Source organism: Bubalus bubalis, chromosome 8 (assembly GCF_019923935.1).
Source record: "Bubalus bubalis isolate 160015118507 breed Murrah chromosome 8, NDDB_SH_1, whole genome shotgun sequence".
Taxonomy (NCBI): domain Eukaryota; kingdom Metazoa; phylum Chordata; class Mammalia; order Artiodactyla; family Bovidae; genus Bubalus; species Bubalus bubalis.
In genome coordinates, this window is record NC_059164.1 from 15,177,442 (window position 1) to 15,203,924 (window position 26,483).

At 39.8% G+C, this 26,483-nt stretch overlaps 1 protein-coding gene across 2 annotated transcripts in view; it reads right to left on the reverse strand.

The window, feature by feature from the left end:
• COL28A1 (collagen type XXVIII alpha 1 chain) overlaps nt 1–26,483 on the reverse strand; it is a 180,625-nt gene that overhangs the window by 115,238 nt on the left and 38,904 nt on the right. For both annotated transcript variants that reach the window (XM_006074585.4, XM_044946475.2), the window contains 5 exons: nt 18,722–18,790; nt 17,230–17,298; nt 10,470–10,538; nt 7,661–7,729; nt 3,230–3,298 (listed from right to left, as the gene is read on the reverse strand). In XM_006074585.4, the coding sequence (XP_006074647.1) occupies nt 3,230–3,298; nt 7,661–7,729; nt 10,470–10,538; nt 17,230–17,298; nt 18,722–18,790 (345 nt within the window). The remainder of the gene's footprint in view (nt 1–3,229; nt 3,299–7,660; nt 7,730–10,469; nt 10,539–17,229; nt 17,299–18,721; nt 18,791–26,483) is intronic.

Consider the following 26,483-nt stretch of genomic DNA (forward strand, 5'->3'; position numbering starts at 1 on the left):
CCAGAAGACCCAAAGTCATCTGACAATAGACCAGCCAAGAAAGAACCTCCATGCCCTTCCCTCCTGAGCCCGTCCTCCCATCCTTGATTCAGCCTGGGAGGGATCAGAAGTACGTTCTATCCCATGGACCACAAGCTCATACAAAATGAATGAAGATTAAAAGGAAAATTGATACGTTGACTAAATAGTGTGTATTACACAATTAAAACTGACTTGAAATTTAGAGGTAATCCTATGTATGTTTAGTCACTCAGTCATGTCTGACTCTTTGGGGACCCCAAGGACTGTAGCCCACCAGTCTCCTCTGTCCATGGGATTTTCCAGGCAAGAATACTGGAGTGGTTAGTCATTTCCTTCTTCAGGGGATCTTCCCGACCCAGGGGTCGAACCCGCAGCTCCTGCCACATCTCCTTCATTGGAGGCAGATCCTTTTACCCCTGAGCCACCGTGGAAGCCCCTAGAGGTGATCCTATTACCTAAAAGTGATACTTTTACCTAAAAGTATCACTGTTACCTAAAAGTGATAGGAAAGTCTGTAGCCTGATGGTAATTTTTTTCTGTGGTAGGAAAAAGAAAAAACTTTCCCCATTGATAAAAAATTTAAAGGGATGATGAAAGAAAAACTAAGACTTCATTTTATTTATCCCCCACAGGTCACAATTATGTAAAAAATGGCTGCAAATACATGATAATTTTATGACAAATGTGATCCTATTTTCTCCAGCTAGATGATACATCTGCTTGTTCATTTTTTAAGTACAGATATCATTCCCTTTTTCTCAGGTTAACGAAGATGAAGCACTTTGAACAATTTAAGGAAGTAAGGTTCAGGATTTATATTGAACCATTATAAGAAGGGAATCCTTCCTGACTTTTACAACAGTCTACAAGTACCACGTGAAGATCCAAAAAATTAAAAAGATATGCACATATAGGTGTGTACACATGTATATGTGGTTACTTATATTTCACTTTATTTTATAAGATATTTGAAGTAGTCAAGCCTCCAGGTATTTAATGAAAATCTGCAGAGGCCACTTGAGAGAGATTGTAAACATGTTGCTGGAAACAGAAGTTCCCCCAGAAACAGATGAGTGGGAAAATTAATGTCTATAAGAAAAGTGAGAAGATTTAACAATAACAGTAATTCAGTGGGTAAGCATGTTATAGTAAGGATAAGAAGAAAAATGGGTAACCGCCTGTGAAGAGGTTAAATTTAAATAGAATATAAATCCTTTGTCTCAAAAGGGTAAACAAGTTTTTTTCTTGTTCAGTTTACAAATGACATATTGCATTCAATTTCCTACCCAGTAGGAGTCAGCTCCATATGGTCACATACACCTTGAAAGGTTTTTACTCTTGAAAAAGAAAAGAAGAGGGTGAGAAAGCAGAAGTCAAAGAGGTGTGTTGGTTTTTTTTTTTTTTTTTTTCTTTTCAAGCTGTAGAACAACTTCCACTGAGAAACAGCATCTGAAAAGGCTTGGCTTTCTTTGAACCTCATTTTCAGCCCCACAATGGTGACTCCGCGCCAGGAACAGCACGAAACCCAGGATGTAACAGCACTGTCACTTCCAAGATTAGGAGCTTGCTGAAACTAGCAAAGAAAACCACGAAGCCTGAGAATGCCTGGTGGCATAGTCAAGCCATGATCCTCGTGTGGTCCAAAAACAACAGCTCTTAATTATTATCTAAATATTTATATACAGATTTATCTTGGCTTCTCCTGCACCTTAATCCCCCTGATGTATTATACTAGGACCGCTACCAAGGGAAAGGAAATAGAAAAAGGAGTAATATCCAACTTGGCTGTTGCTTGAATTAACAACAAAAAATACTGATTAATTAGCATATAATTAAAAATAAACTCAAGAGTTTATGTCAATAATGAGATTCTCAATTATCTCCTTTTTTTATCCTTCTCTCCCTATTCTAGATAAGTGTTAGTTATTTAGTCGTGTCCAACTCGGCAACCCCATGGACTATAGCCCACCAGGTTCCTCTATCCATGAAATTCTCCAGGCAAGAATACTGGAGTGGGTAGCCATTCTGTTCTCCAGGAGATCTTCCCAATCCAGGGATAAAACTGGGGTCTCCCACACTGCAGGCAGATTCTTTACTGTTTGAGCCACCCATCCTAGATAAAGGAAGTACTATTTGTTCACTAGGCAATGGAATAATTCAAACCATAATCATAAATTTTAAACTTTTTGCCACTTTCTACACAAGAGGACATTCAAAATAAATTTGGATTTGTTGGTCACTTTGATTAAATGAGATCATATAGGTAGGCAGTAATGTTATATTCATATTATTTCAGTTAAACAAAATTGCCTCGCTTTTTGAAAAGTTATGATCAGAAGAATTTGGAAGAAGTTCCAGCCATAAATGCAGAGACAGCCTCACAGATCTTTCCTTTCTTCTGACCAAGAGGGACCAAGAGTCATTTATAAACCTGCTCTGTGGTTTGCTTCTATTCAGAAACGGTGCCCCTTCAGTAAAGTGAGTGCCTCTAATGCTGGTCCTTGTTTAGGTTTTTTTTTTTTCTAGATTGCTATGTGGCTAGAAAATGGGAAACACTATTCTCCTGGCATCAGAACAGAATGGGATTTCATCAGTCATAAAGATTCAAGGAGAAAAGCAAACACAACCCACCAGGTAAATAAAATATTTCGTTTCCCTTGGGAAACTAAAAACTCCAAAACCCTCAGCCTGTAAATTGGCTTTAATGTTACTAGTCACAGCACCAAGAAACACACGATTTTTTTTTTTTTATCTTTTTTTTTTTTTTAAACTTTTTTTTTTTAATTTTATTTTATTTTTAAATTTATTTTTTAAGTCTTTGTAAGTTCTCAAAACTAGAATCTTGTGGAACTATCTTATCTCTTCCTACATACCCGTTTGGATGAAAGTGAAAGTGAAGTCGCTCGGTCGTGTCTGACTCTTTGTGACCCCATGGACAGTAGCCTGCCCCAGGCTCCTCCATCCATGGGATTTTCCAGGCAAGAGTACTGGAGTGGGTTGCCATTTCCTTCTCCAGGGAATCTTCCCGACCCAGGGATGGAACCCAGGTCTCCTGCACTGTAGACAAACGCTTTACCCTCTGAACCAATACCACTGCAACTCCACTGTCAAGTGTACTTATAGCTGTTTGCCGGACTGGCCTTCAGTGAACACCAGGTTTAGGCCAGAATGTTCTGCATGAAAGGGAAAGAGAGAAAGCATCAATTACCTGTTCCCCTTGACTCCCAATTCCAGGGATGCCCATCAGTCCTTGGGGTCCCACAGGTCCCGTATCCCCCTGTGTAGAAATAAGCCAAAAATATAAGAGTACAGCTAACCTCATTCTTTCACACTTTGCTAATCTTGCAATATGATGGATTAAAGTCTATCTTTTAAACCATAAAGAAGTTCAACATGGCAATTTACAAAACACCATTGCTTTTAAATAGTGTATGGTTCAAATTTGCCAAAATAATGAACAATGTTTTTGCTATTTGGTCAAAAATGGTGTACGTTTGCACCAGCTTATATTCATCAATCATTTTTCCATAGAGAAACCAAAAATTCAAAAATTGTTTTTATAATGACACAAACACTTCTTGTTAAGATCATAGAAATATTTAAATATTTAAAACATATAAAATTCATAGGATGTAAGAAGATCAGTATTTGAGAAAGGAATTAAAGAATAATATTTTTTAAATTTCTAAATACCTTTTTCCTCCAAATCTTAACGAAAATGCATTTTAAAACTTAAGAAATTATCTAAGGTAAGTGCAGCAAAATGAAAGAACTTCACCTTCTTATTCCATGAATAATTTTGAGAAATAAAGTGAGAGTTATCAGTGAGAACAATATCATTCATCCTTTCTCTATGTATTTCCACAAATATTTGTTGAGTGTTTATTGTGTGCTAGGAATTGCTCCAACATGGGGAAATATCAGTGACCAAAACAGACAAAACTCTCTTTCCTCATAGATCTTTCATTTTCTTGGGGAACACAGAAGATAATAAACAAGACAGAAGAAATAATAGTATGCTGAATGATGGTACACGCTAAAGAGAAAAATAAATGGAGGAATGGAGAGATAGCTGCAATCTGGGGAAAGGTGATTCAGGATGGTCTCACTGATGAGAGGGATAAACCAGGTAGAAACTTGGAGGAGAAGCATTCCAGGCAAAGCAAACTTCCATGCAAGGAAGATGCCTAGAACATTCCAGAAACAGCAAGGAGACAATGTGGCTGGAGCTCGTGAGCAGGAGGGAAAGCAGTGGAAGATGAAGTCAGGGATGTGGGTCAGTGGGCTCAGGCAGAGCAATCGATAGGGCCTTTTAGGCCATTGTGAGGGCTTTGGCTTTTCTCTACGTGAGCTGAGAAGCCACTAGAGGATTTTGAGCAGAGGAGTAAAAGATCTGGCTTAGTCTTCAAATGTTCACTCTGCAAGCCACATTGAGAACAAATGGAAGAGATGTCCGTATGAGAGATGATTGTGGCCTGGACCAGGCTGAGTGAAGGTGGTGGGGAGTGCTCAGATCCTAGATAGATTTTGCAAGTAAAGCCATCACAATTTGCTACAGATCGAGGATATCTTTGAGGTTTGTGGGAAAACATCAGTTCAGTTCAGTCACTCAGTCGTGTCTGACTCTGCAACCCCATGAATCGCAGCACGCCAGGCCTCCCTGTTCATCACCAACTCCCGGAGTTCACTCAGACTCATGTCCATTAAGTCAGTGATGCCATCTAACCATCTCATCCTCTGTCGTCCCCTTCTCCTCCTGCCTTCAATCTTTCCCAACATCAGGGTCTTTTCAAATGATTCAGCTCTTCACATGAGGTGGCCAGAGTATTGGAGTTTCAGCTTTAGCATCAGTCCTTCCAATGAACACCCAGGACTGATCTCCCTTAGGATGGACTGGTTGGATCTCCTTGCAGTCCAAGGGACTTTCAAGAGTCTTCTCCAACACCACAGTTCAAAAGCATCAATTCTTTGGCAGTCAGCTTTCTTCACAGTCCAACTCTCACATCCATACATGACCACTGGAAAAACCATAGCCTTGACTAGATGGACCTTTGTTGACAAAGTAATGTATCTGCTTTTCAATATGCTATCTAGGTTGGTCATAACTTTCCTTCCAAGGAGTAAGCGTCTTTTAATTTCACGGCTGCAATCACCATCCACAGTGATTTTGGAGCCCCAAAAAATAAAGTCTGACACTGTTTCCCCATCTATTTGCCATGAAGTGATGGGACCAGATAACATACTTGGGAAAACATACTTGTCACTTATTGAGAGGGAAAAGACTGAGATGAAGCAAGGCCAGGGAAGGGTGTAATACCAGTAGCTCAGTTTGGGATGTGTTAAGTTTGAGATACCTAAAATAAACATCCAAACAGAGATATCAAGTAGGTGAGAGGGGTGTGAGCTGGAGATGTCAATTTGGGAGCTCTCACGATATAGATGGTATTTGAAGTTAAGACTGGGTGAGTTTTCAAGTAGAAAGAGAAGAGAGAAGGTTCAAGGACTGACCCCTTTGGGTGCTCCAAGTATTAGAGGTCAGAGAGATGAAGAAGAACCAGCAATGGAGACCGAAAAGTATACAGCCAGAGGGATCAGGTGAAGATATTCTTTCAAGAAGGTGAGGATCCTAGCGGATGATGCTACTGATAGGCCAAGTAAATTGACAACCGAGAGTTGACCACTGGACTAGGCAACGTGGATAAATATGCTTTATTTACTTATTTGTATTTGTGCTGGGTCTTCATTGCTTTGTATGGGTTTTCTCTAGTTGCCACAAGCAGGGGCTACTCTTCGTTGCGGTGCATGGGCGTCTCACTGCCGTGGCTTCTCTTGTGGCTGCGGTTCCCGGGCTCTAGAGCACAGGCTCAACAGTTGTGGCACATGGGCTTAGCTGCTCTGCAGCATGTGGGATCTTCCCAGATCAGGAATCGAACCTGTGTCTCCCACATTGACAGGTGGATTCTTTACCACTGAGCCACCAGGGAAGCCCAATACACTTATTTTAATGTCAATTATATTTAGATTACGTCAGTATCTGCAAACTTTTTCTTGAACAGTTGGATAGTAAATATTTTATGCTTGAGAGTCATAATAAGGTCTCTTGCAAAACCAGTGAATGCTGCTTCAGTAGTACAAAAGCAGCCAGACAGTAGTTAAATGAATAGGTGTGTCTGTTGAATACCGTATTTACACATATTGGCAGCCCACCCTATAGTTTGCCAAAGCCTAGGCTAAATAAATATGCTTTTGTGAACAAAAGCACATGATTAGGTCATAATTTATACAATATTAAAAACCTGAGCCTGTCATTAAGACAGGCCTCTTAGTGGTTCACTTTGTGTCAACCCCTAGTCTAAATAAATGTCCATAGAAGGAAACAGGTAATGGACTCAAGTTCTAATTCAAAGCTGGGTTATTCTGATTCAGAACTTGATTGCTTATCATGAGGCATTCATTGTGCCAAATGCTTTTCATGCTTTATCTCATTTAATCCTCACAGAAACCCTCTGAAAGTAAGCACCCCCATTTTCCAGATGAGGTTAAGTTGGGAAGACTCCCCTGGAGAAGGAAATGGCTACCCACTGCAGTATTCTTGCCTGGAGAAGTCCATGGACAGAGGAGCCTGGCTGCAGTCTCTGGGGTCACAAAGAGTCAGACATGACTGAGCAACTAACACTTTACTGCTTTCATCTCCCAGTCACACAAGTGATAGATTCAAGTCCTCTCCCTCCAACTCCGAACCCAACTCATAATCACTGTTCTGCAAATATTCAACAACTCATATAACAGACCTCTTTGGGGAATTACATTACATTTAAATATCTGCATTAAAGCTACTTCCTTGTTCTGTAAAATAGTGTATTTTTGAGAGTCCTTATCACAGAACCGTTTATCTAATCACTTGAATCCCAGAATATAAAAGAGTAGGAAAAGAAGAAAGGAGAAGGGAAAGGGAGTGAAAATCAGATAAAAGTGTTGCAATTACTAGGTGACACTGTCCTGATATTTCAGTGTCTTCTTGGCATGAGGTCCAGATATGAAACCACAAAGGCCAGGTCAACAATACCTGGAAAAGTTAATTTACTGAACTTATAACACAGCATTTATGTTGTACTCAGTAGACTACTCCAAAGGAAGAAAGAGCATCTTATGTATTTTTAGAGTGTTTTGGAACTGGAGTTACACCACCAGAGCTCAACTATTTGAACCAAGAATTGTATGATGTCTGAAATTTGTATAGTTCACCATTTACTACTGTCTCTGCTACTTAAATACAGATATCCAGAAGAGACAGCTACCAGTAAATAGTAAACAAAAGAAATAAGTAATTCGAGTAGAAATACAACACCGAAGATAATCATCCATGTCAACTGTTATTCTAATATAATGATGTGTTTAGATATTGACATATATGTATGACTCCAAACTAATTGATGTCTGTGTTTTTCGCACATTTCTTATATCCCTTCCTTCTCTGGCAGCTTTCCCTTCCTACCGGTCTTTAAAATGTTTACAGTTAACTGGATACCTGTGTGGTATGGTTGTCAAGTTGTATATAGTTCATAAATATACATACATAAGGAACAATAAAAAGTCATTTTATTGGCATATTTTCTGTTATCCACCCTATATGCAATACCTTGTCCCCTTTTATTGATGGGCCCGCTTCTCCTTGTGGGCCAATTGGTCCTTGAGAACCTTTTTCACCCTGAAAGTATATGGGAGAGCTATCAATGCAGTAATAAAATTCGGTGAAGCATTCAAAACATCAAAATTCACTGCTAACTACAAATGGGTGATTCCAACTCCAAGATTTGCAAGCTGGAAAAAAAAATAGCATTAACATTTCATAAATATAAAAGAATCTGTTCAAGCAGAAAATTTACACAGCATCACTGAAGCGGGAAAAGAGCCCCATTCCTAATATAATCAGAAATATCTGAAAGTGGGAGATCTAATCAATCATGGATTACAAGCAACTCAATCAGCCTTCTGTTTCTTTACCATTTCTGTAACTGTATCCATTACATAATGAAAATCTGTCTCTCAGTATGTGAAATAACATTTGCTAAGATGGAATTATTTATTAAGTGTTTTATACCAAAATTTATAAACATTTATTGAAAACTCAGTTTTAAAAGGATTTGTGGAAAATCTTTGGGGTCTGCTTCTAGAGCCACGTGCATATGTGAATCGCTCCGGTTGTGATGTCATGTCAATGTAGTCGGAGCACTTTGCCATTTGTATGAAAAACAAACCACAGAATTGATCAGAAATAGCACACATTTCATAAATTCATTTGAACCAAGAGTAAAATCAAAGAACATTTGCAAGAAACCTAGGAAAATATACCTTTATGTCTTCCTGTAGTCATTATTTATTCACTTAAGCCCCATGTCATTGCAAAGTAGCCCCAAGAAGTGCATACAGAGAACTCCCATTGGTCTTGCTAGTTGAGGAGTGAAGAATTCTGTCTAATGGGTTCTGATTGTTACCACAAAGTACATCTGTGTACAGTCAGTCCTAAAACAACACTGAATATAAAGAGTTCTTTCTTTGATGAGTCAGAGGGCAATGCAGTGCTATGGGTTATTATGAAGGAATGTAACATTATACCATGCCGTTGAAACTGCCAGTAAAACGTGCCCTGAAATATGCTTCTCAGTGTTTTATTTACTGTTCTCATTTATTTATTTCTTTAAACCCCACAGATTATAAGGAGAAATAATTCTGGCTGTTTGAATTTTCTGGGTTGTTTGGGCTGTACATAATTATAAATTTACCATGTGCCAAAAAGATTAAATTATGTATGATAAAACTTTCTGAAACGTGGTGCCAAATTGCTGACCTCTGCCTTCTTGTGATGATATTTTGGTTAGGTGAGGGCATTAGTAATATCCCCTTTTCCAACATATTATTTCCATTTACTATAACAAATTAAAATGTGTTGGTTAACAAGGGCTTCTTTTAAAATTCAGCCCAGCAGTCACTCACAACTTCATATGATATATTTGTTTTAGCTAACTGATTTCCCTTCAGTGGAGATTTAGGTTTCTCATAGATAATTGAATATTGATCATGGTGGAAGAGGCTGAAAATGAGAAGCAATTTTAGAGTGTAAGACCATACTGAGAAGGTCAGATCTCAGTGACTCGACTGAATGAAGTGGAAGGTCTCAAACACTTAGAAAACAGCACAGGTTTCTCGGGGTAGTGTGTGTGCATGCGTGTATGTCTGGGGGAAACATTTTAGGAAAGGAGAAAAGAGGACCCCCAATTTATCCTTGTAAAAGTTCACTTTCAGTCTATTTAAAGTTGCCCAGTCGTGTCCGACTCTTTGCGACCCCCATGGATTGTATGGAATTCTCCAGGCCAGAGTACTGGAGTGGGTAGCTAGCTGTTCCCTTCTCTGGGGGATCTTCCCAACCCAGGGACCTTACCTACCCTGAAATTCTGTTGTTGCTGCACAAAGGGTCTCAGAAAATCATTTCCTGTGTGGCCTTTAGCAAGTGAGCCATATATAATGGGTAAAGAGTCTAGACCAAGGATCAGCAACCCATTGGCCAACCCTAGCCCACTGCGTGTTTTTTGTAGATACAGCTTTACTGAAGCACAGCCAAGATCACCCATTGTTGAGGGTTGCCTTCATGCTTTAGCAACAGAAGCTAAGTGGTTGCAACAGAAAGCACATGGCTCACAAAGTCTGAAATAGTTACTGTCTGGTTCTTTACAGAAAGTTTGCAAGCCCTGGTCTAGAGGAACTTGAGCTACAAGAATTACATGTGGGAGGCAGCGCAAACACTTAACATCTCAGTTGCCAGGTGAGAGGTAGTTCTTGCATAACATTTTGCTCCTTCTGGTAATAAGGCAAATTCGATTCCCTCCATCCACCCCCGTTACCTTTCTTATATTAATGGTAATAGTATGATAAATTGGTTTATTAGATTGTTTCTTGTCTGTTTCACAGAACAAAGCTGTGGGTAGAACTTGGTAAGTTGTGTGTGTGTTAGTCGCTCAGTCGTGTCCGACTCTTTGAGACCCCATGGACCACAGCCCACCCGGCTCCTCTGTCCAGGCAAGAATACTGGAGTGGGTTGCCATTTCCTTCTCCAAAACTTGGTATATAGCTATGCTCAATAACTTAATTTCTGGGCATAAAGATGCTATTTATCCCTGTGGTTTTAATGACTATGAATGACTTTAAGAGATTTTCTAATTTCATATGCAGTAATTGTATGAAGCAGCAGCCTTGCAATTACTTGTTTATAATTGCAGATGTCACTATAGCTTCATGTTAAGGGAAAATTTACATACAAATTCATTTAATAGCATGAAGATGATCAGGAAAATACTTGACCTGGGATAATTGGCTAGGACACAGTTTTTGAATTTATAATTCATGATCATGCAATAGAATGCATTTCTCCTCCATGTAGAAGGTGCTGTTACCTTTGGTCCTGGAAGTCCTTCTCCTGGTAAGCCTCTCTCTCCTGGTGGTCCCTCAGGCCCGCGGGGACCCTGGTTAGGATACAAGAGAGTGAGGAGCAAAAGAAGAGAGAGAGAAAATATGAGAGAGGAGAGGGAAGGGAGGAGAGAGGAAGAAAGATAATGGTCACATTTCAGTTCACAGGGGCATGCAATGATATAGTCCTATTCACACGATTAGTGAGAATCAATCCTCCTAGTACATACCATGCTGATAAGTAGAATCATACGGTTGTGAAGAATAATATTCTCATTGTATTAAATAATTGTTCTATTTGATTAGCATAAGATGTTCTATTCTAATGTTCTCAAATTGGCAGAAAATGGAAGTGAAGTGATACTTCAGAATAAGGATGAGGAAATCAATCCTATGAGGAAAGGCTAAAAATCTAGGACTGTGTGGCCCGAAAAAGGATGCAAAGTGATGAAATAATTTAATTAGGCACCAGGGGAAGAAATCACCGCACAGCTGTTTTAAAGCACTGAATTCTGTTTACATGCTGTTTTAATTTCCATCCTGATAAATTTGGATTCAGACTTGAATTCTTTCTGGAACTGGTTGAATCCCCTGGAGGTTTATGTGCAAATAGAAATCTTGATAGAATCTTTTAAGAGGTAACAAGACTTTTGATCTCAATGATTAAAATTAAGAAGTCCGCGTGACTCTTGCTCAGAAAGGCATTCAGTAAGGTGAGGACTTCTCACATAAGGAAAGAAAAACAGTGCAGTCTCAGGGTTTGAAACAGATGAACGGGCAGCATGCTAGTTGAAAAAGACAAAAACAAAATATTCACTTACACCGGGAATTTTAAAAGATTATAAATTTGTTCTCTCTTTCTTCTTAACCAGAAGGCAAAAAAAAAAAAAAAAAAGGTAGAAAGGAGACTAACAACAAGAATGGTTGATGCATGAACTGGAGCTTTTCCTCTAGTGGACGTAGAAAGATAATTAGGACTCTCTTGGCAGGGAAGTAAATCTATGATGGAACAAGATGGAGTTGCCCAGAGCCCCAAAGGAGGTTCCCCCCTGTAGACATTCTGAGTGATCTTGGGGCTCAGTCTACAGTAATCTAGGGTGATTTAAGAGATGTTTTCTACTCAAGTCTGGGAGCAGAACTAGGATACAGCATTATGCACATCAGTGGCCGATCACAACTACAGATTTGTGAGAGAGAAAACTAATTGTACCCCATATCTAATTTTTGGGGGATTTCCTTAAAATCATATCTTTTAAAAGACAGCCTTCTTTAGTATTTATGCATAGCCAATTTAGTAAAGGCTTTAATTAAAGTAAAAAACTAGCATTTAATTCAATTTAAATTGCTGTACTTATGGGAAAACTAGCTTTTAACCATCCAAGGGCTTAATCAAAGTCCTAATATCCATGACAGAGTAATCTAATGTTAGAGCAATTAACTAAGAGAAAAAGAAATATGGTGTGAAAACTAGACTACAAACTAGGCAGAGAAGCCCTATCTAATATTACACACTGTACAAAAAAATATTAACAAGTTATTCCTCTTCCTCAAATGAAAATAACCCAATTTTCATGGAATGCAAAGGAGTCTTTTTCCAGTTCATTCAATTTTTTTCCCCATTCATTCAACAAATGTTTACCAAACGCCTGGTAGGTGCAAGTCAGTGTGCTAGCGTCTGAAAACAGCAGACAGCCCCACTCCTTGTCTCATGGAGTTTACAGTCTTGCATGATAAACTAAAAGCAGGTTTGGGAGTCATTTGGACTGATGTTCAAGCCACCTCTTGCTACATATCAACAGTGTGATCTTAAATAATTCCATCTAAGTTCAGCATTCTCATCAGAATAGTGGTAACAACAGTATCTACCTCAACCACATGTATTAATATAAGGACTAGATCAGAGAGATGTAAAGCTCTTACATATTAAGCACTCAATAAATATCTGCTTGCTATCACTATCAAAATTGTTTTCCCTGGATCCTTCAATTGCTAAGAAAGTCCTTTTATGAAGTTTTTACAAATAAAGTAGTCTCAGAGTATGGTCTGTGTTAAGCAACGTGGAGAGACGCATGCCACATAGAGTAAGCACTGACATTTGCGTCCATCTCTGCATTTCTGGAAGACATTAGCCAAGGTGAAAATGAAAATAATGAAGACTTTGAGGAGTCCCATTTTCCAAGCTGCTGAGAACAGAGAGTTAATGCTTGTGAACAATCACTTAGGGGCATTTAAAACAACAGGGATTCAAGGTTTAATTACTGGAAACCTGGAAACTGCCAGCATAATCTTCTACACCATCAGTATACTCGCAAGTTTTCTAGTTAAACAGTCGAGCTGAATGATGACTGCTAACCAGAGAAGAGAAAGAGCAGGTACTTGGGTTAGATGAACTATACTTTCAATTTATTAAGATGGTACCAACAGACTATTTTTTAAAAGACAAAAATGCTCAGTAAAAAAGTATCTTTTTCAAAGGCTATCAGATCTAGTTATAACTCTGACATTCTTATTTGGCTTCTAATGAACACCTTTAATTAAAACATATCTAGTGGAAGAAACTAATTATCAATTAACGGAGTCTGACCAGAAATGCCTTATATGAGACATTAACAAGATAAAATATAATTGTCTATTATCATTATCTTCCTTAATAATCTCAATAGTGTGGATAATCGGAGAAGGCAATGGCAACCCACTCCAGTACTCTTGCCTGGAGAATCCCAGGGACGGGGCAGCCTGGTGGGCTGCCGTCCATGGGGTCGCTAAGAGTCGGACACGACTGAGCGACTTCACTTTCACTTTTCACTTTCATGCATTGGAGAAGGAAATGGCAACCCACTCCAGTACTCTTGCCTGGAGAATCCCAGGGACGGGGCAGCCTGGTGGGCTGCTGTCTATGGGGTCACACAGAGTCGGACACGACTGAAGTGACTTAGCAGCAGCAGCAGCAGCAGTGTGGATAATCAATTAAAGTGGTTTCAATATACGTTGTAGGCATTAAAGATAAATATGCTAAATAATATTAAAAATTATCCTTAATATTCAGTGAAATTTATTTTTAACTTCAAAATAATTAGTTTTACTTCAGGGGATTTTTCTTACTGAAAGTGCTCCCAAAAAACCAAACTGAGCACCCTAAGACTGTTGAACCAATTTATTATTCTTTAATCAGTCATCTGTCAGACCAACACACAACTAGTGATAATCATATTATTAAAGATAGTAGCTGTCAGTTCATAGTTCAGTCAAGGAGCTGGAATATTAATTCATTTGATCAGATTTATATGACTATTGTATAAAAAGAGTAGTTAGTACTAAACTAGAAACCACTTGAAATGATTCAGGCAAAGAAACAAATGTAAACAACTTTCAGCAGAAGCTTTGTCAGCCCTAAGATAAGCCTTTATGTTACTTTGAAATAATTCAAAAACTCATTATTGATTTTTATTATGATATTTTGGGACAGTATTTTCATACATTCCTTGAGATGTATCCCCTCTTTGTTATGGTTTTAGTTCCCAATTATTTCACAGACTGCACAGTGTCACTCTAATTTGTGTAATTGTGGCTTAGATCACAAGAAAACAAACAAGAATTTCATGTTCTGCCAATACCGTGAAAACCCTCTAGCTACAAAGAGAAAAGCAAATAATACAAATTTTTCTTTAAAATGAAGGCCCCCCCAAAAATCAATAATAAAGGGAAGTTACAGGGTTTCAAAACAAAAAGAGAGCTGAACACTAGAGGTATGCCCATAAGCTAACACTGTGACTGTTCTGGGTGAAAAGTGTGGTTGTGTCCTAGGGCAAAGTCCAGGAGTCTAAGAGGAAAAAGTGGGAACGAAGACTTAGGCTCACTCAGTGGAAGATGAGGAGGAAATTAGAACTGAAATCCCCCCATAAAACTAGGACCTTCTAAGTTATATATCTCCAATGAAAGGGCAGGGTAGATCACAGTGCTCCCATCAACACAGTGTTATGAATGACAAGAATCGTGTCTACTTCACTTGGGCTCTAAGTGGACCTGACAACTCCTAACCGGGTCCTATGCTGCGTATGGGTTTGTAGTTTCAAGCGACACCATGTTGGTGGTCCTGGGACACCTTAGTCAAGGCATTAACATCAAGTGTGTGCCTGGAATACATAAGAGATGCAAATAAATGCACATTCCTCTCAAACACGCTCCAACATAGAACACTTGGGATTTCACAGTTAAACCTGGCTGACAATAAATTCAGATGCCAGGGTACAAAACATATAAGAAATTAATTCTCAGTGAGTAAAAGTGAACCAATAGATACCAAAAAAGGGGAAGGCAGACTTTAAATGATTAATGGTCTTAAGAATAGAAATACAAGAAGCGAAGAGGACAGTATAGCAAAAATATATTAATAAAAAGAGGTAGAGTTTTTAAAATAGCTTCAAGAATTTTTTAAAATACTTATTAAGTTAAAAACAAAAGGGATGATTTAAGGACATTTTCTAAGTAGAGAAAAATAAATTTGTGCATTATGTTAGGTTTTAGGAAACCACCCCAAAATGCAACTAAACAATAGAGTTCTTAAATAAATAATGTAAAAAAGAAAATATCTGAAGAGATCATAACTAATAACTTGCAAAATTGTTGCTTTCTCAGAGATATGAAACTCATGAATTTGAAGCAACATAAATGAAAATATATCCATATGTGTTTGCATCGTAGTAAATCTATGGAGACAGTAAGACCTTCAATGGTAGATAGTAATGGCAAATCCTCTCTCGATTATTAATTAATTGCTTGCCCCCACCCCTCACCAATTATGGCCATCATCATGGCCCCCTCCATTATGAAGGAGTTCCGTGGTAGTCAGCATACTATCAGAAATGTAACTGGCCCTGTCCAGAGAAAGGTGGCATCAGGCTTCCATGTACCGTTTGCAGATTGGGCATAGTCAGCAGTGCCAACATCCAAGTTAGCTTTGTTCAAAGGAAGTTGATGTCGCTCCTGTGTATAGTCTCCAACCCAGCCACTCAGTCACTCAGTGGATGGTAGTAGAGCTAGGAAATGAGATTGAGTGACGTTCCGTCTATTTGCTTATTTAGAACCATCTTTAAAATGGATGTGGTTTGGTGAGCATTCACCTAGGACACAAATATTTTCATACTCTGTGCTCATGAAGAGAACAGGAGTCTACTTCCAGCTAGGCCAGCCTAACACGCTCAGTTTTGTTCTCCTTTTGTCTGTTCATATGGGGCTATAGGTATGGCTTGTGGGAAGAGTAACAGTGGAGAAGATGCCATCAGAGTCTCCAAGTCAATTACTCATGAAACTATTTGTATCTTTAAGAATTGATGCTGGACTTCTACTGCATATAGCCTAGATGTCTTATATAACACCCAGTTCATGATGAATAATTCAACATATATGGTCATGTATTGTCCCTTGGTTAGCCATGCAGTCTCTTTTAGGATTCAGCACAGCAAGGCAGAGCTGTTTATTAAGTTAAAAGTAGGTGGTAAGCCTATGGCTGATTCATGTTGATGTTTGGCAGAAACCAATAAAATACTGTAAATCAATTATCCTTCAGTTAAAAATAAATTAATTTTTTAAAAGTAGGCATATGGAAGAAAAAGAAGAAGTCTTATGTTTGTTTCAAAAACCTAGGTTTCTTTTGGACAGCTCATAAAGATTTGACATTGAAACACGAAACTCATTTTTATTCCCACTTATTCAGAACATTGTGAGAAGATTTTTTGCATTTCTGTCGAAAACATCCCAAATTCTCTGCTGTACTCCCTCTACACATGGCAGCATGTCTGGGCCTCTGTCTTTCTCGCTGATTTCACTTTGCTTTTCTAGGTTTCCAGTCTGCTCTAGTGTAGAATGAGCAGTGTCTGCAGGGAACTCATGCTCTTTCTCAGTGGTTAAGTTTTACAAGTCCTATCTAGTGAGTGGAAACAGCAGATAATTCAACCAGTATATTTTCCGGCTATTTGATGTTCTATTTTTTGAATCTGTGTATTCAGACATTGGTGAAAAGTCTAACCCTCAAATAGCATGCTGCTATTTCACTCCCAGAGTATAGCAAGGAAGCACGCATTTGTCTTAATATTTATGTGTGAGGAACTACAAAACCCCATTGAGAGACCAACTATTAAGTTGGTTGTTTTTATTTGAGCTACTATTCTTTTCTAGAAGGATAATGATTACTTGAAAAGTTTAAAACCTTCTTATTCCAGAAGTCACGTTTTATTCATTTCCTCTCCAGGTCTCTTTTGATAGAAAATTTTTTCCTTTCCAACAACAGTGAATATCAAAGCTACATAAGGTAGAAGCTGCAAATAGCACAGGTATTACCTGTCTACCATTATCAATTCTAACTTTAGAGTATACTCAGTATTGGGGGATTATACTCAGTGATTTTTCTCATGATTATAGGAAAGTCAATTACAAATTATAGATATTAAGTCTGAACCTAGATCTCCTATCTCCTAGGAAAATTTGACATATGAGAACGCTTTTCTTCATGGACAAGCTGATTAATTTCATAAGAGATTATACTAAGAGAGAGCATATGTACATATCCTATAAATATAATTATCCCTTTTTCAAGTATTATGAAGACTAACACTTGGATCTGACCTTTATATATTTATTGACTTTTGTTGTTCAAAAAGATAAAGATAGCTTAGTTTAACCATAGTCTAACCCAAAGGAGCACATGAGAATTTATCCTTTTAATTCCACCTAGAACTTTTTGCTACTCACTGTCTGGCCCGGTTCACCTACACCAGTAGGTCCTGGAGGCCCAGTTCTTCCTTCCTGGCCTCTTTGCCCCTACGAGGAAGAAATAATTGAATGCAAGCTTGAGTTTTTAAATAAAGAACACACATAGCACAAAGTACTCTGGAGATTTCAACAAAGATATATAGCAAAAATGTCAAACTTTTCAAATTCATAAAGATTAAAAAAAAAAAATCTAGAGGAGGAAAGGGCTTCCCTGGTGGCTCAAAAGTAAAGAATCCACCTGCCAATGCAGGAGACGTGGGTTAGATCGCTGAGTCAGGAAGATGCCCTGGAGAAGGAAATGGCAACCCACTCCAATATTCTTGCCTGGAGAATCCCATGCACAGGAGAGCCTGGTGGGCTACCATCCATGGGGTCGCAGAGTCGGACACGACTTAGTGACTAAACATCAGAGCCTGAAAAAACGCCTTGAATTTAAGTGAACAAATTACCCCCAAATGTTCCTCATTCCTTCCTATCTAAATGCAATTTTAGTTTTCAGAAATGATTAGCAATTGGCAGAACAGACTGTGTGCAACTCGCTCTGATTACTGAGAAGACCAACAGACAATGCTTGTGCTGTTCCCTGGCCCCCGCTACTGTCCTGGGACGCCTCCCGCCCCTCCCCTCCCTGCCCTGTCCTGTTCCATGTCACCTCGCCATTCGTGTTTCACCTTTCATCTCCTTCAGAACCCTTCTCCAGTAACTCTGCCAGTATAAACTCCACATTCCCCAGAGTCTCAGTGTGCTTATTGCCTAAATGCCCTCCATGGGGACACCTGGTTACATTTGAAGTGCACTGTTTTGTACTGCTTTCTGTTTTAGCCCCACGTTGAAGTCTTATTGTCCCAATGACATAGAAAAGCCATTTAAAATAAGCACCTTTGCTCTAGTACATCCTGCATGATGCAGAGCACCCCAGAGTGGTGGGTGTTGCAGTCCTTTCCCAGTTGGTGCTAGTGGTAAAGAACCCACCTGCCAATGCAGGAAACGTAAGAGACACAGATTCAATCCTTGGATTGGGAAGATTCAGCCCTTCCTAGTTTCCAACAAGCCTGTCAGCATTTACTTATTCACTGTCAGGGTTCTTCCGACTTCTGCCCCTCTATGCTTATTTGATGTGAGCAGGTGATAGCTGACCTGTTAAGGTATTTCACATCCTAATGACATTTTTGCATGATAACATTTACAGTCCATGAAAACTCAATAGAACCAGATGTACATTGGCGAGAGGGTGAGTATTTGGAGCCAAGAGTAATTTTCATTCCAAACAATCAAAAAATACATAGATTATTCTTGGGGTAACTGGCCCCAACTAGGGCATTGCAAGTGTCCAAGCATCCAGACTGTAAGTAACTCATCCTCAGGCAGACTCTTTGTGTCTCTGAGGGTAAGACTGAGCACAAGTCACAGTCCTCCCAGCCTTACAATAAATTCAGAAATCATCAGTGGGCAGAGAGACAAGTATCATTACCTTAACACCTTGCTGTCCAATACCAGGGGCTCCTGGAGGACCATAGGGACCAGGAGGGCCAGGTTCACCCTGGAGGAAGAAACAGTGAGATGTTAGGTCAACTCCAGCATATTTGTTGGGCAGTTCTTAGATGTACAGTGCTGTGACAGGGGCTTTGAGGGCATCAGTACAGCCTAACACACAGTCTCACGGTCTCCACCCTCACATGTATACCATCCAGTTGGACAGAGAGCACAGACCCAGGATGGAATTAGCCATGAGGCACAGTAGACCCAGATTCTAGGGTTCATGAAAATGTCTCCATTTAAATTTTTAAAATCAGAATTTTTTTAAAAAAACTTAATATTGATTATAATAGTGAATCCAGTCTGGACCACATTTTCTTCATACCAACTCAGTTGAAATCTGTAATTTTAAACATTTTTATGGAGGAAAATCCCCAGAATTGCAGAAGTTTTTAGGATCCATGAAAAGTCATAATTTGGCCCTCATTCGTTTGGAACATCTTTATTAAGTGCTTCTGGCAGACACATTTGTTTCCTACCCAATGATCATCGTCTCCCTTCTCTCTTCCCTGTTGTTATGAATCTGATCTGTTCAGGTGAGTGGGCAGGTATTCTTCACCCTTGGAGGTGTAAGATGAATGATAATCAGTCTAAAATAAGGGGAGAGTCTTCTTTCTCATTGCCACTGATGAGTCTGCGTTAATCCTTTGGCTCAGTTCTGAGAAATGAGATGTGGGGACCTTATGGGATGCAAAGGGAAATTTTGCTTCTCCTTCTTCTGTTCCTTGGAGAGGTAATAGCTCATCTTATAACCATGAGGCACCAGTCTCCCAGATGAATGCCAACGGTTGATGAGGGTGAGGCAGAAAAAGTTTAGAAGAGCCTGGCTCCTGGACAGCCTCTCTGAGCTCCTGATCCGGTCCTGACTACCCACCTTCAAACACTCGGTTCACTTAACAAGAAGCATTCTTAACGATTTGAGCTGCTGTTAGTCAGGGTATTTGTTACTAGATAGCAGAAGCAGTTCAGTTAATATGGTCTACGAGGTGGCAGGCCCATCATGGAGCTTGGGCGTTATACAATGGAACGTGACCATGGCACTCAAACTCCTGCGTTTCACCAGTGTGGAAATGGAGTCCCAGATGGTGGGACCCATTCCACCCAGATGGTGGAAATGGTGTCCCTGCACAAACTCACACCTCAGTATCACCCACAGGGATATGGGTCTTCGGGTCTTTCAGGCTTCTGGTCCTGTCATGTTGACAGAGAAAAGGAGAGTGGCTGTGGATTGCCATTTCTTTTTTATAATGCTGATTTCTTCTGTTTAACAAAATAATGTGTCTTTTTTTATTGACACCAGCATGAGTTTAATCATGAAGTCTTATTCTCACGCTCAGGGAGTTCATATGTTCAGATGCCAGGCAGAGAGCAACAGAGAGCACAGTGGGGAGATCTGTGGTTGCTTATGAGAATCTGACTCCTAGACATTTCATGAGTTCAATTTTAAATTTTATGCCAGCTGCAAGAAACAAGGTAGTCAACTGATACTCAGAATTCACAATACTTCATCTTGCTGTCAATATAAGCTGAAGATATTAAGAAGAGGTTGCAAGAATACATAGAAGAACTATACAAAAAAGATCTTCATTACCCAGATAACCACCATGGTGTGATCACTCACCTAGAACCAGACATCCTGGAATGCAAAGTCAAGTGGACCTTAGGAAGCATCACTACAAACAAAGCTAGTGGAGATGATGGAATTCCAGCTGAGCTATTTCAAATCCTAAAAGATGATGCTGTGAAAGTGCTGCGCTCAATATGTCAGCAAATTTGGAAAACTCAGCAGTGGCCACAAGACTAGAAAAGGTCAGTTTTTGTTCCAATCCCAAAATAAGGCAATGCCAAAGAATGCTCAAACTACTGCACAATTGCACTCATCTTACATGCTAGTAAAGTAATGCTCAAAATTCTTCAGTCCAGGCTTCAACAGTACGTGAACTGTGAACTTCCAGATGTTCAAGCTGGATTTAGAAAAGGCAGAGGAACCAGAGATCAAATTGCCAACATCCATTGGATCATTGAAAAAGCAAGAGAGTTCCAAAAAAAATCTGCTTTTGCTTTCTTGACTATGCCAAAGCCTTTGACCAAAGCCTGTGATCCCCATGTGGATCCCAACAAACTGTGGAAAATTCTTAAAGAGATGGGAATTCCAGACTACCTGACCTGCCTCCTGAGAAATCTGTATACAGGTCAAGAAGCAATAGTTAGAACTGGACATGGAACAACAGACTGGTTCCAAATAGGAAAAGGAGGTCAGTCAAAGCTGTATATTGTCACCCTGCTTATTTAACTTATATGCAGAGTACATCATGCGAAATGCCAGGGTGGATGAAGCACAAGCTGGAATCAAGATTGCCAAGAGAAATATCAATAACCTCAGATATGCAGATGACACCACAATTATTGCAGAAAGCAAAGAACTAAAGAGCCTCTTGATGAAAGTGAAAGAGGAGAATGAAAAAGTTGGCTTAAAACTCAACATTCATAAAACTAAGAACATGGCATCTGGTCCCATCACTTCATGGCAAATAGATGGGGAAACAACAGAAGCAGTGATAAACTTTATTTTGGGGGGGCTCCAAAATCACTGCAGATGGTGACTGCAGCCATGAAATTAAAGACGCTTGCTCCTTGGAAGAAAAGTTATAACCAACATAGACAGCACAGGTTGGTTAAAAAGCAGAGACATTACCAACATAGGTCCATCTAGTCAAAGCTATGGTTTTTCCAGAAGTCATGTATGGATGTGAGAGTTGGATGATAAAGAAAGCTGAGTGCTGAAGAATTGATGCTTTTGAACTGTGGTGTTGGAGAAGACTCTTGACTCTAAGGAGGTCCAGCCAGTCCATCCTAAAGGAAATCAGTCCTGAATATTCATTGGAAGGACTGACACTTGAAACTGAAACTCCAATACTTTGGCCACCTGATGTGAAGAACTGACTCATTGGAAAAGACCGTGATGCTGGGCAAGATTGAGGGAGGGAGGAGAAGGAAGACAGAGGATGAGATGTTTAGATGGCATCACCGACTCAAAGGACATGAATTTAAGTAAGCTCTGGGAGTTGGTGATGGACAGGGAGGCCTGGCGTGCTGCAGTCCATGGGATCACAAAGAGTTGGACATGACTGAGCGACTGAACTGAACTGAACTGATACCATGGGCCTCGAGATGGAAGAAACTCAGTGTTTAATACAACCTACTATATTCAAGTAGTACTGCCCTAACTTTATATAGATTGTCTCACTTACTCTTCTAACCATCTTAGGAAATTGGTATTTTTTTCCCATTTTATGATGTAGGAATATCATCTCTATTTTTAAATTCATTTTTGAGTATGCATGGTATCACAGGGGGAAAAACATGGCTTTTTCTTTCAGTCAGTCTAGTTGAATTCTGGTTCTCTAATTTATAAACAGTTTGAGCTTTTGCAAGATTCCCATATGCAAAATGAGGGTCATTATATTTACCCTGCAGCATTGTTGAAAGGATTCTAAATAGCATCTTAAAAATGTCTGAGTTGTAACCAGTCACGTGGTTGGCTGTATAACATTTGTAGAGCAATTTTTGCTCACTAGACTTTAACTGAGCACCAGCCTGGTACCCAGAACCTCCTTACATAATTATAGACGTAAATCAGGTTACACCTGTACTTTGCAGACACTTACAATCTGGCTGGAGAGATAAATGAATATAAAACAAAATACAAACATGTGAATTAGCTATAACAAAGGTATTAGCACAGCACATGAGACTCTAAGGCAGAAATGTTTAATTCTACCTTAAGGAATTGGGAAAGTTTTATACATAGTGAAGATATTTGCTCTGAACAAAAAAAAAAGTATGAATCATATCTCATCTGGTAGAAAAAGAGGACAAAGTTTCAGGAAAAGGAGAGAGTATGGTGTGAAATGTTCTGGGCACAGTGAGTAGCTCTGTGGGCTCACGCAGACAGGAATGAAGGTGATGGTAGGGTCGCTGTGCAGAGCCGCACTGCCCATGAGAAATATATGAAGAAACACATTTAAAACTTTTAATTTTCCAGAAAGTAATAATAGATTTTACTTAACCCAGTATATCCAAAATGTTATCATTTCAGCATAAGCAATACAAAATTCTTAGTAATGATTTTATTTTCCATTATTTGTAATGTGGTGTCTTCAAAATCCTATGCGTATTTAATACTTATGGCACATGTCAGTTCGGACTAGCCACATTTCAAGTGCTCAGAAGTCATGTGTGGCTACTCTATATTTTTAATTTATTTTTAATTGGAGGAAGATCCCCTGGAGGAGGGGGCATGGCACCCCCCCCCCTCCAGTATTCTTGCCTGGAGAATCCCATGGACAGAGAACTACAGTCCATAGGGTCTCACAGAGTCAGACACAATTGAAGTGACTTAGCCTGCCTGCCTGGAGGATAATTGCTTTACAATATTGTGTTGGTTTCTGCCATACATCAACACGAATCAGCCATAGGCATATATGTGTCCCCTCCCTCTTGAAACTTCCTCCTACCCCCCAGCTCATCCCACCCCTCTAGGTATTCACAAAGCACCGGGTTTGAGCCCCCTACATCATACAGCAGATTCCTACCAGCTATCAGTTTTTCATATGGCAATATATATGTTTCAGTGCTGCTGCTACTGCTGCTGCTAAGTCTCTTCAGTCGTGTCCGACTCTGTGTGACCCCACAGACGGCAGCCCACCAGGCTCCCCCGTCCCTGGGATTCTCCAGGTAAGAACACTGGAGTGGGTTGCCATTTCCTTCTCCAATGCATGAAAGGGAAAAGTGAAAGTGAAGTCGCTCAGTCGTGTCTGACTCTTAGCGACCCCATGGACTGCAACCCACCAGGCTCCTCCATCCATGGGATCCAGGCAAGAGTACTGGAGTGGGGTGCCACTGCCTGCTCCAGTTTCAGTGCTACTCTCTCTATTTATCCCACCTCTCCTTTCCCGAACAGCACAGATTTAGAGTGATTAAAGAGGCTGGAGGTCAGGTCAGAACCATGGAGAGCACCGACGCTTACGTCAGGTGGGAGTGAAAGAAGACAGTGTCTTAGGATCTGCGGAAGACAGTGGTCAAGAAAACTTGGGTGGGGGGGCGGTGTTTGCTGACAAAGCCAGTATAAAAGAAGTCAGGTAAAAGAGAATTTCAAAAGGAACTCATTGTTTCCAAAGACAAAGTGATAATCTTCCACTTGCAAACCTGATCATCTTTCAGCATTCTCTATCTCAGGGAAGGGCACCAAGGCCCCTCCACATGTCAAGTGAGAGCCTACAAGTCATTCTTAACATCTCTCACTTCCTTACCAATCGAATGCAACGCATCATCAGCACCTAGCAATGTTCTCCTAACTCTCAAGTCCCCCACCTCTGTGTGCTTTACCATGCCTCTCTAGTCTACGCCAAAGTAATATCGTCTCCTGCTCAGATTACAACAGCGTTAATACTCTACATGCATCCATTCTAGCACACTCTAATTTACTCTCCCACCCACCCATTGCTGCCAGAGCAATCTTCTGATAGTAATCCGAGTAAGGCCCTTCAAGTCCTTTCCCTCTGCTCTTAGGGTAAGGACAGAGCTCCTTCCAAAGCTTGTGAGCCCCTGCATGGTGTGATGCTGCGGTGTGCAAAACTTTTCACTAGCCACCCTAGCATCACTGGCCTTTGTTCAGTTCTCTGTCCTTGCCATGCTCCCTCCTGCCCCAGGACCTTTGCATGTGCTATTGTCTCTATCTGGGATGTGGTTACCTCTCTCTTTTCCTAGTTAGCCTTTATTAATCCCTCAGATATTATTTTAAGCAGCATGGCTTCAGGGAGGCCCTCTCTGGTCAGGTGAAATCCCTATTCTAGAGACACTGATAGCATCATTTCTCCTTTTTCTGAGCATTCGTTACAGTTGCAGCTTTGCATTTTTACATGTGTTAATATGTCTTCCCAGAGACTGTGAGGAGGGGGTCATGATTTTGCTCAGCTTTCTATTCTCAGTGTTTGCCTAGTTGATATTAACTACTCAACCATCCAGGCCTCAAACATTTACTGGACAGCAACTAAAGAGCAGGTATTGTGCCAGCTGCTAGGGGTGAACAAAACAAGAACTTGGTCTAGGCAGAGGGAGTTGGGGGTTTGGAATTGTTCCTCTGGCATTCCCACTGGTTTACTTAGATTTTCAGCTAAGAGCAACTGTGCATACATTACATAGTGATATCAAGTCCTTATCACATTTTCTCCTGCAAACTTACCCAGACACCGTTAATCATTTTTTTAAGTTGAAGTCATAATGAAACCCCAATAGATGGTATAAGGTTACACTGTATGGAAAGTTTGGCTCGGAAATCCAGCACCCCTTATTCCTGGAACTGGCTCTAACCAAAGTCAGTATCTTTCATATCCCTAAAATAATAAATAATGAGTGGTTGTTCAAAACTGGATTTTTTGAGAACAGAACTTTACCTTTTCTAAAACAATACAATTATGGATCATTTAGTCATACCTTGGACTCCTAACATTAGACAGATAATTAGCAACTTCTTTTTATCATTTCCCAGATATGGATAACACCAACTTTAATACTTTAAGTCTTGTGACAAGTATTCTCATACTTTCCCAGTGGAAGGAAATGATGAATGAGTATTTTGTAAGGTGCAAAATGGTTCAAGTATACACAAAATGGGCTTCCCAGGTGGCGCTGGTGGTAAAGAACCTGCCTGCTATGGAGGAAATGTAAGAGACATGGATTCAATCCCTGGGTTGGGAAGGTCCCCTGGAGGAGGGCATGGCAACCTACTCCAGTATTCTTGCCTGGAGAATCCCATGGACAGAGGAGCCTGGCGGGCTACAGTCCATAGGATCACAAAGAGTTGGATACGACTCAGGCACTTAGCATGCACGCATGCACAAAATTCAGTCTTAGCTGAAACTCAATGATGTGATTACTATATTAAAAGGCTTGGGAAAAAAATAAAAGCCCTTTTTAAGAAAGGAATGAAAAGCAGGGGAATGGTGGAGACAGGAAACTAACATTTATCAGATCTTGTTAAGTCAAGCTCTATCTTTAGTTCCTAATTTTTCTTTCAGAGAAGTGTTATTTAATAAGAGGCTTATTTTTAGAAAATGTATCAGGCCAGCTCTCTTCTACATTAATGAAAAAGGTTGTCAAAATACTGAGCTGCCTAATTATTGCCAACACATGTGGCACTTACTATGTAACAGGTGCTGTTCTAAGTGCTTTTCATGTATTAACTCATGTGATACTCAGAACAATTCTACTATTGACCCATTACGTGGATGAGAAAACTGAGGCATGAGGAGGAAAAGTAAGTTCCCCAGATCAGAGAGCTAACACAGTATAGGGCTGGATCTGAACCCCAGCAGTCTAGCTTTAGAGCAGTGCTAATAACCACCATGCAAAAGTGCCTCTTCGGGCTTCTCAATTCTTAAAGTAATTAAAAAATCATTTGATTACAGACTAAATTTATATCTTTATTTTAGTATGAAAAACACACAAGTCAGATAGTTACAATCTCCCCATAGTTGAAGATTCATCATATGAAGACAAAGAATCTAACATAAAAACAAGCCAAGAGAAAGTATACTTTTACAAGCTAACATATATGCCCCTTCAGGCACTTAAAGTTGACTTGGATTAGTGTTGTCACTGAATCAGTGGTAAAGTTCATCTAAATTATATTTGGC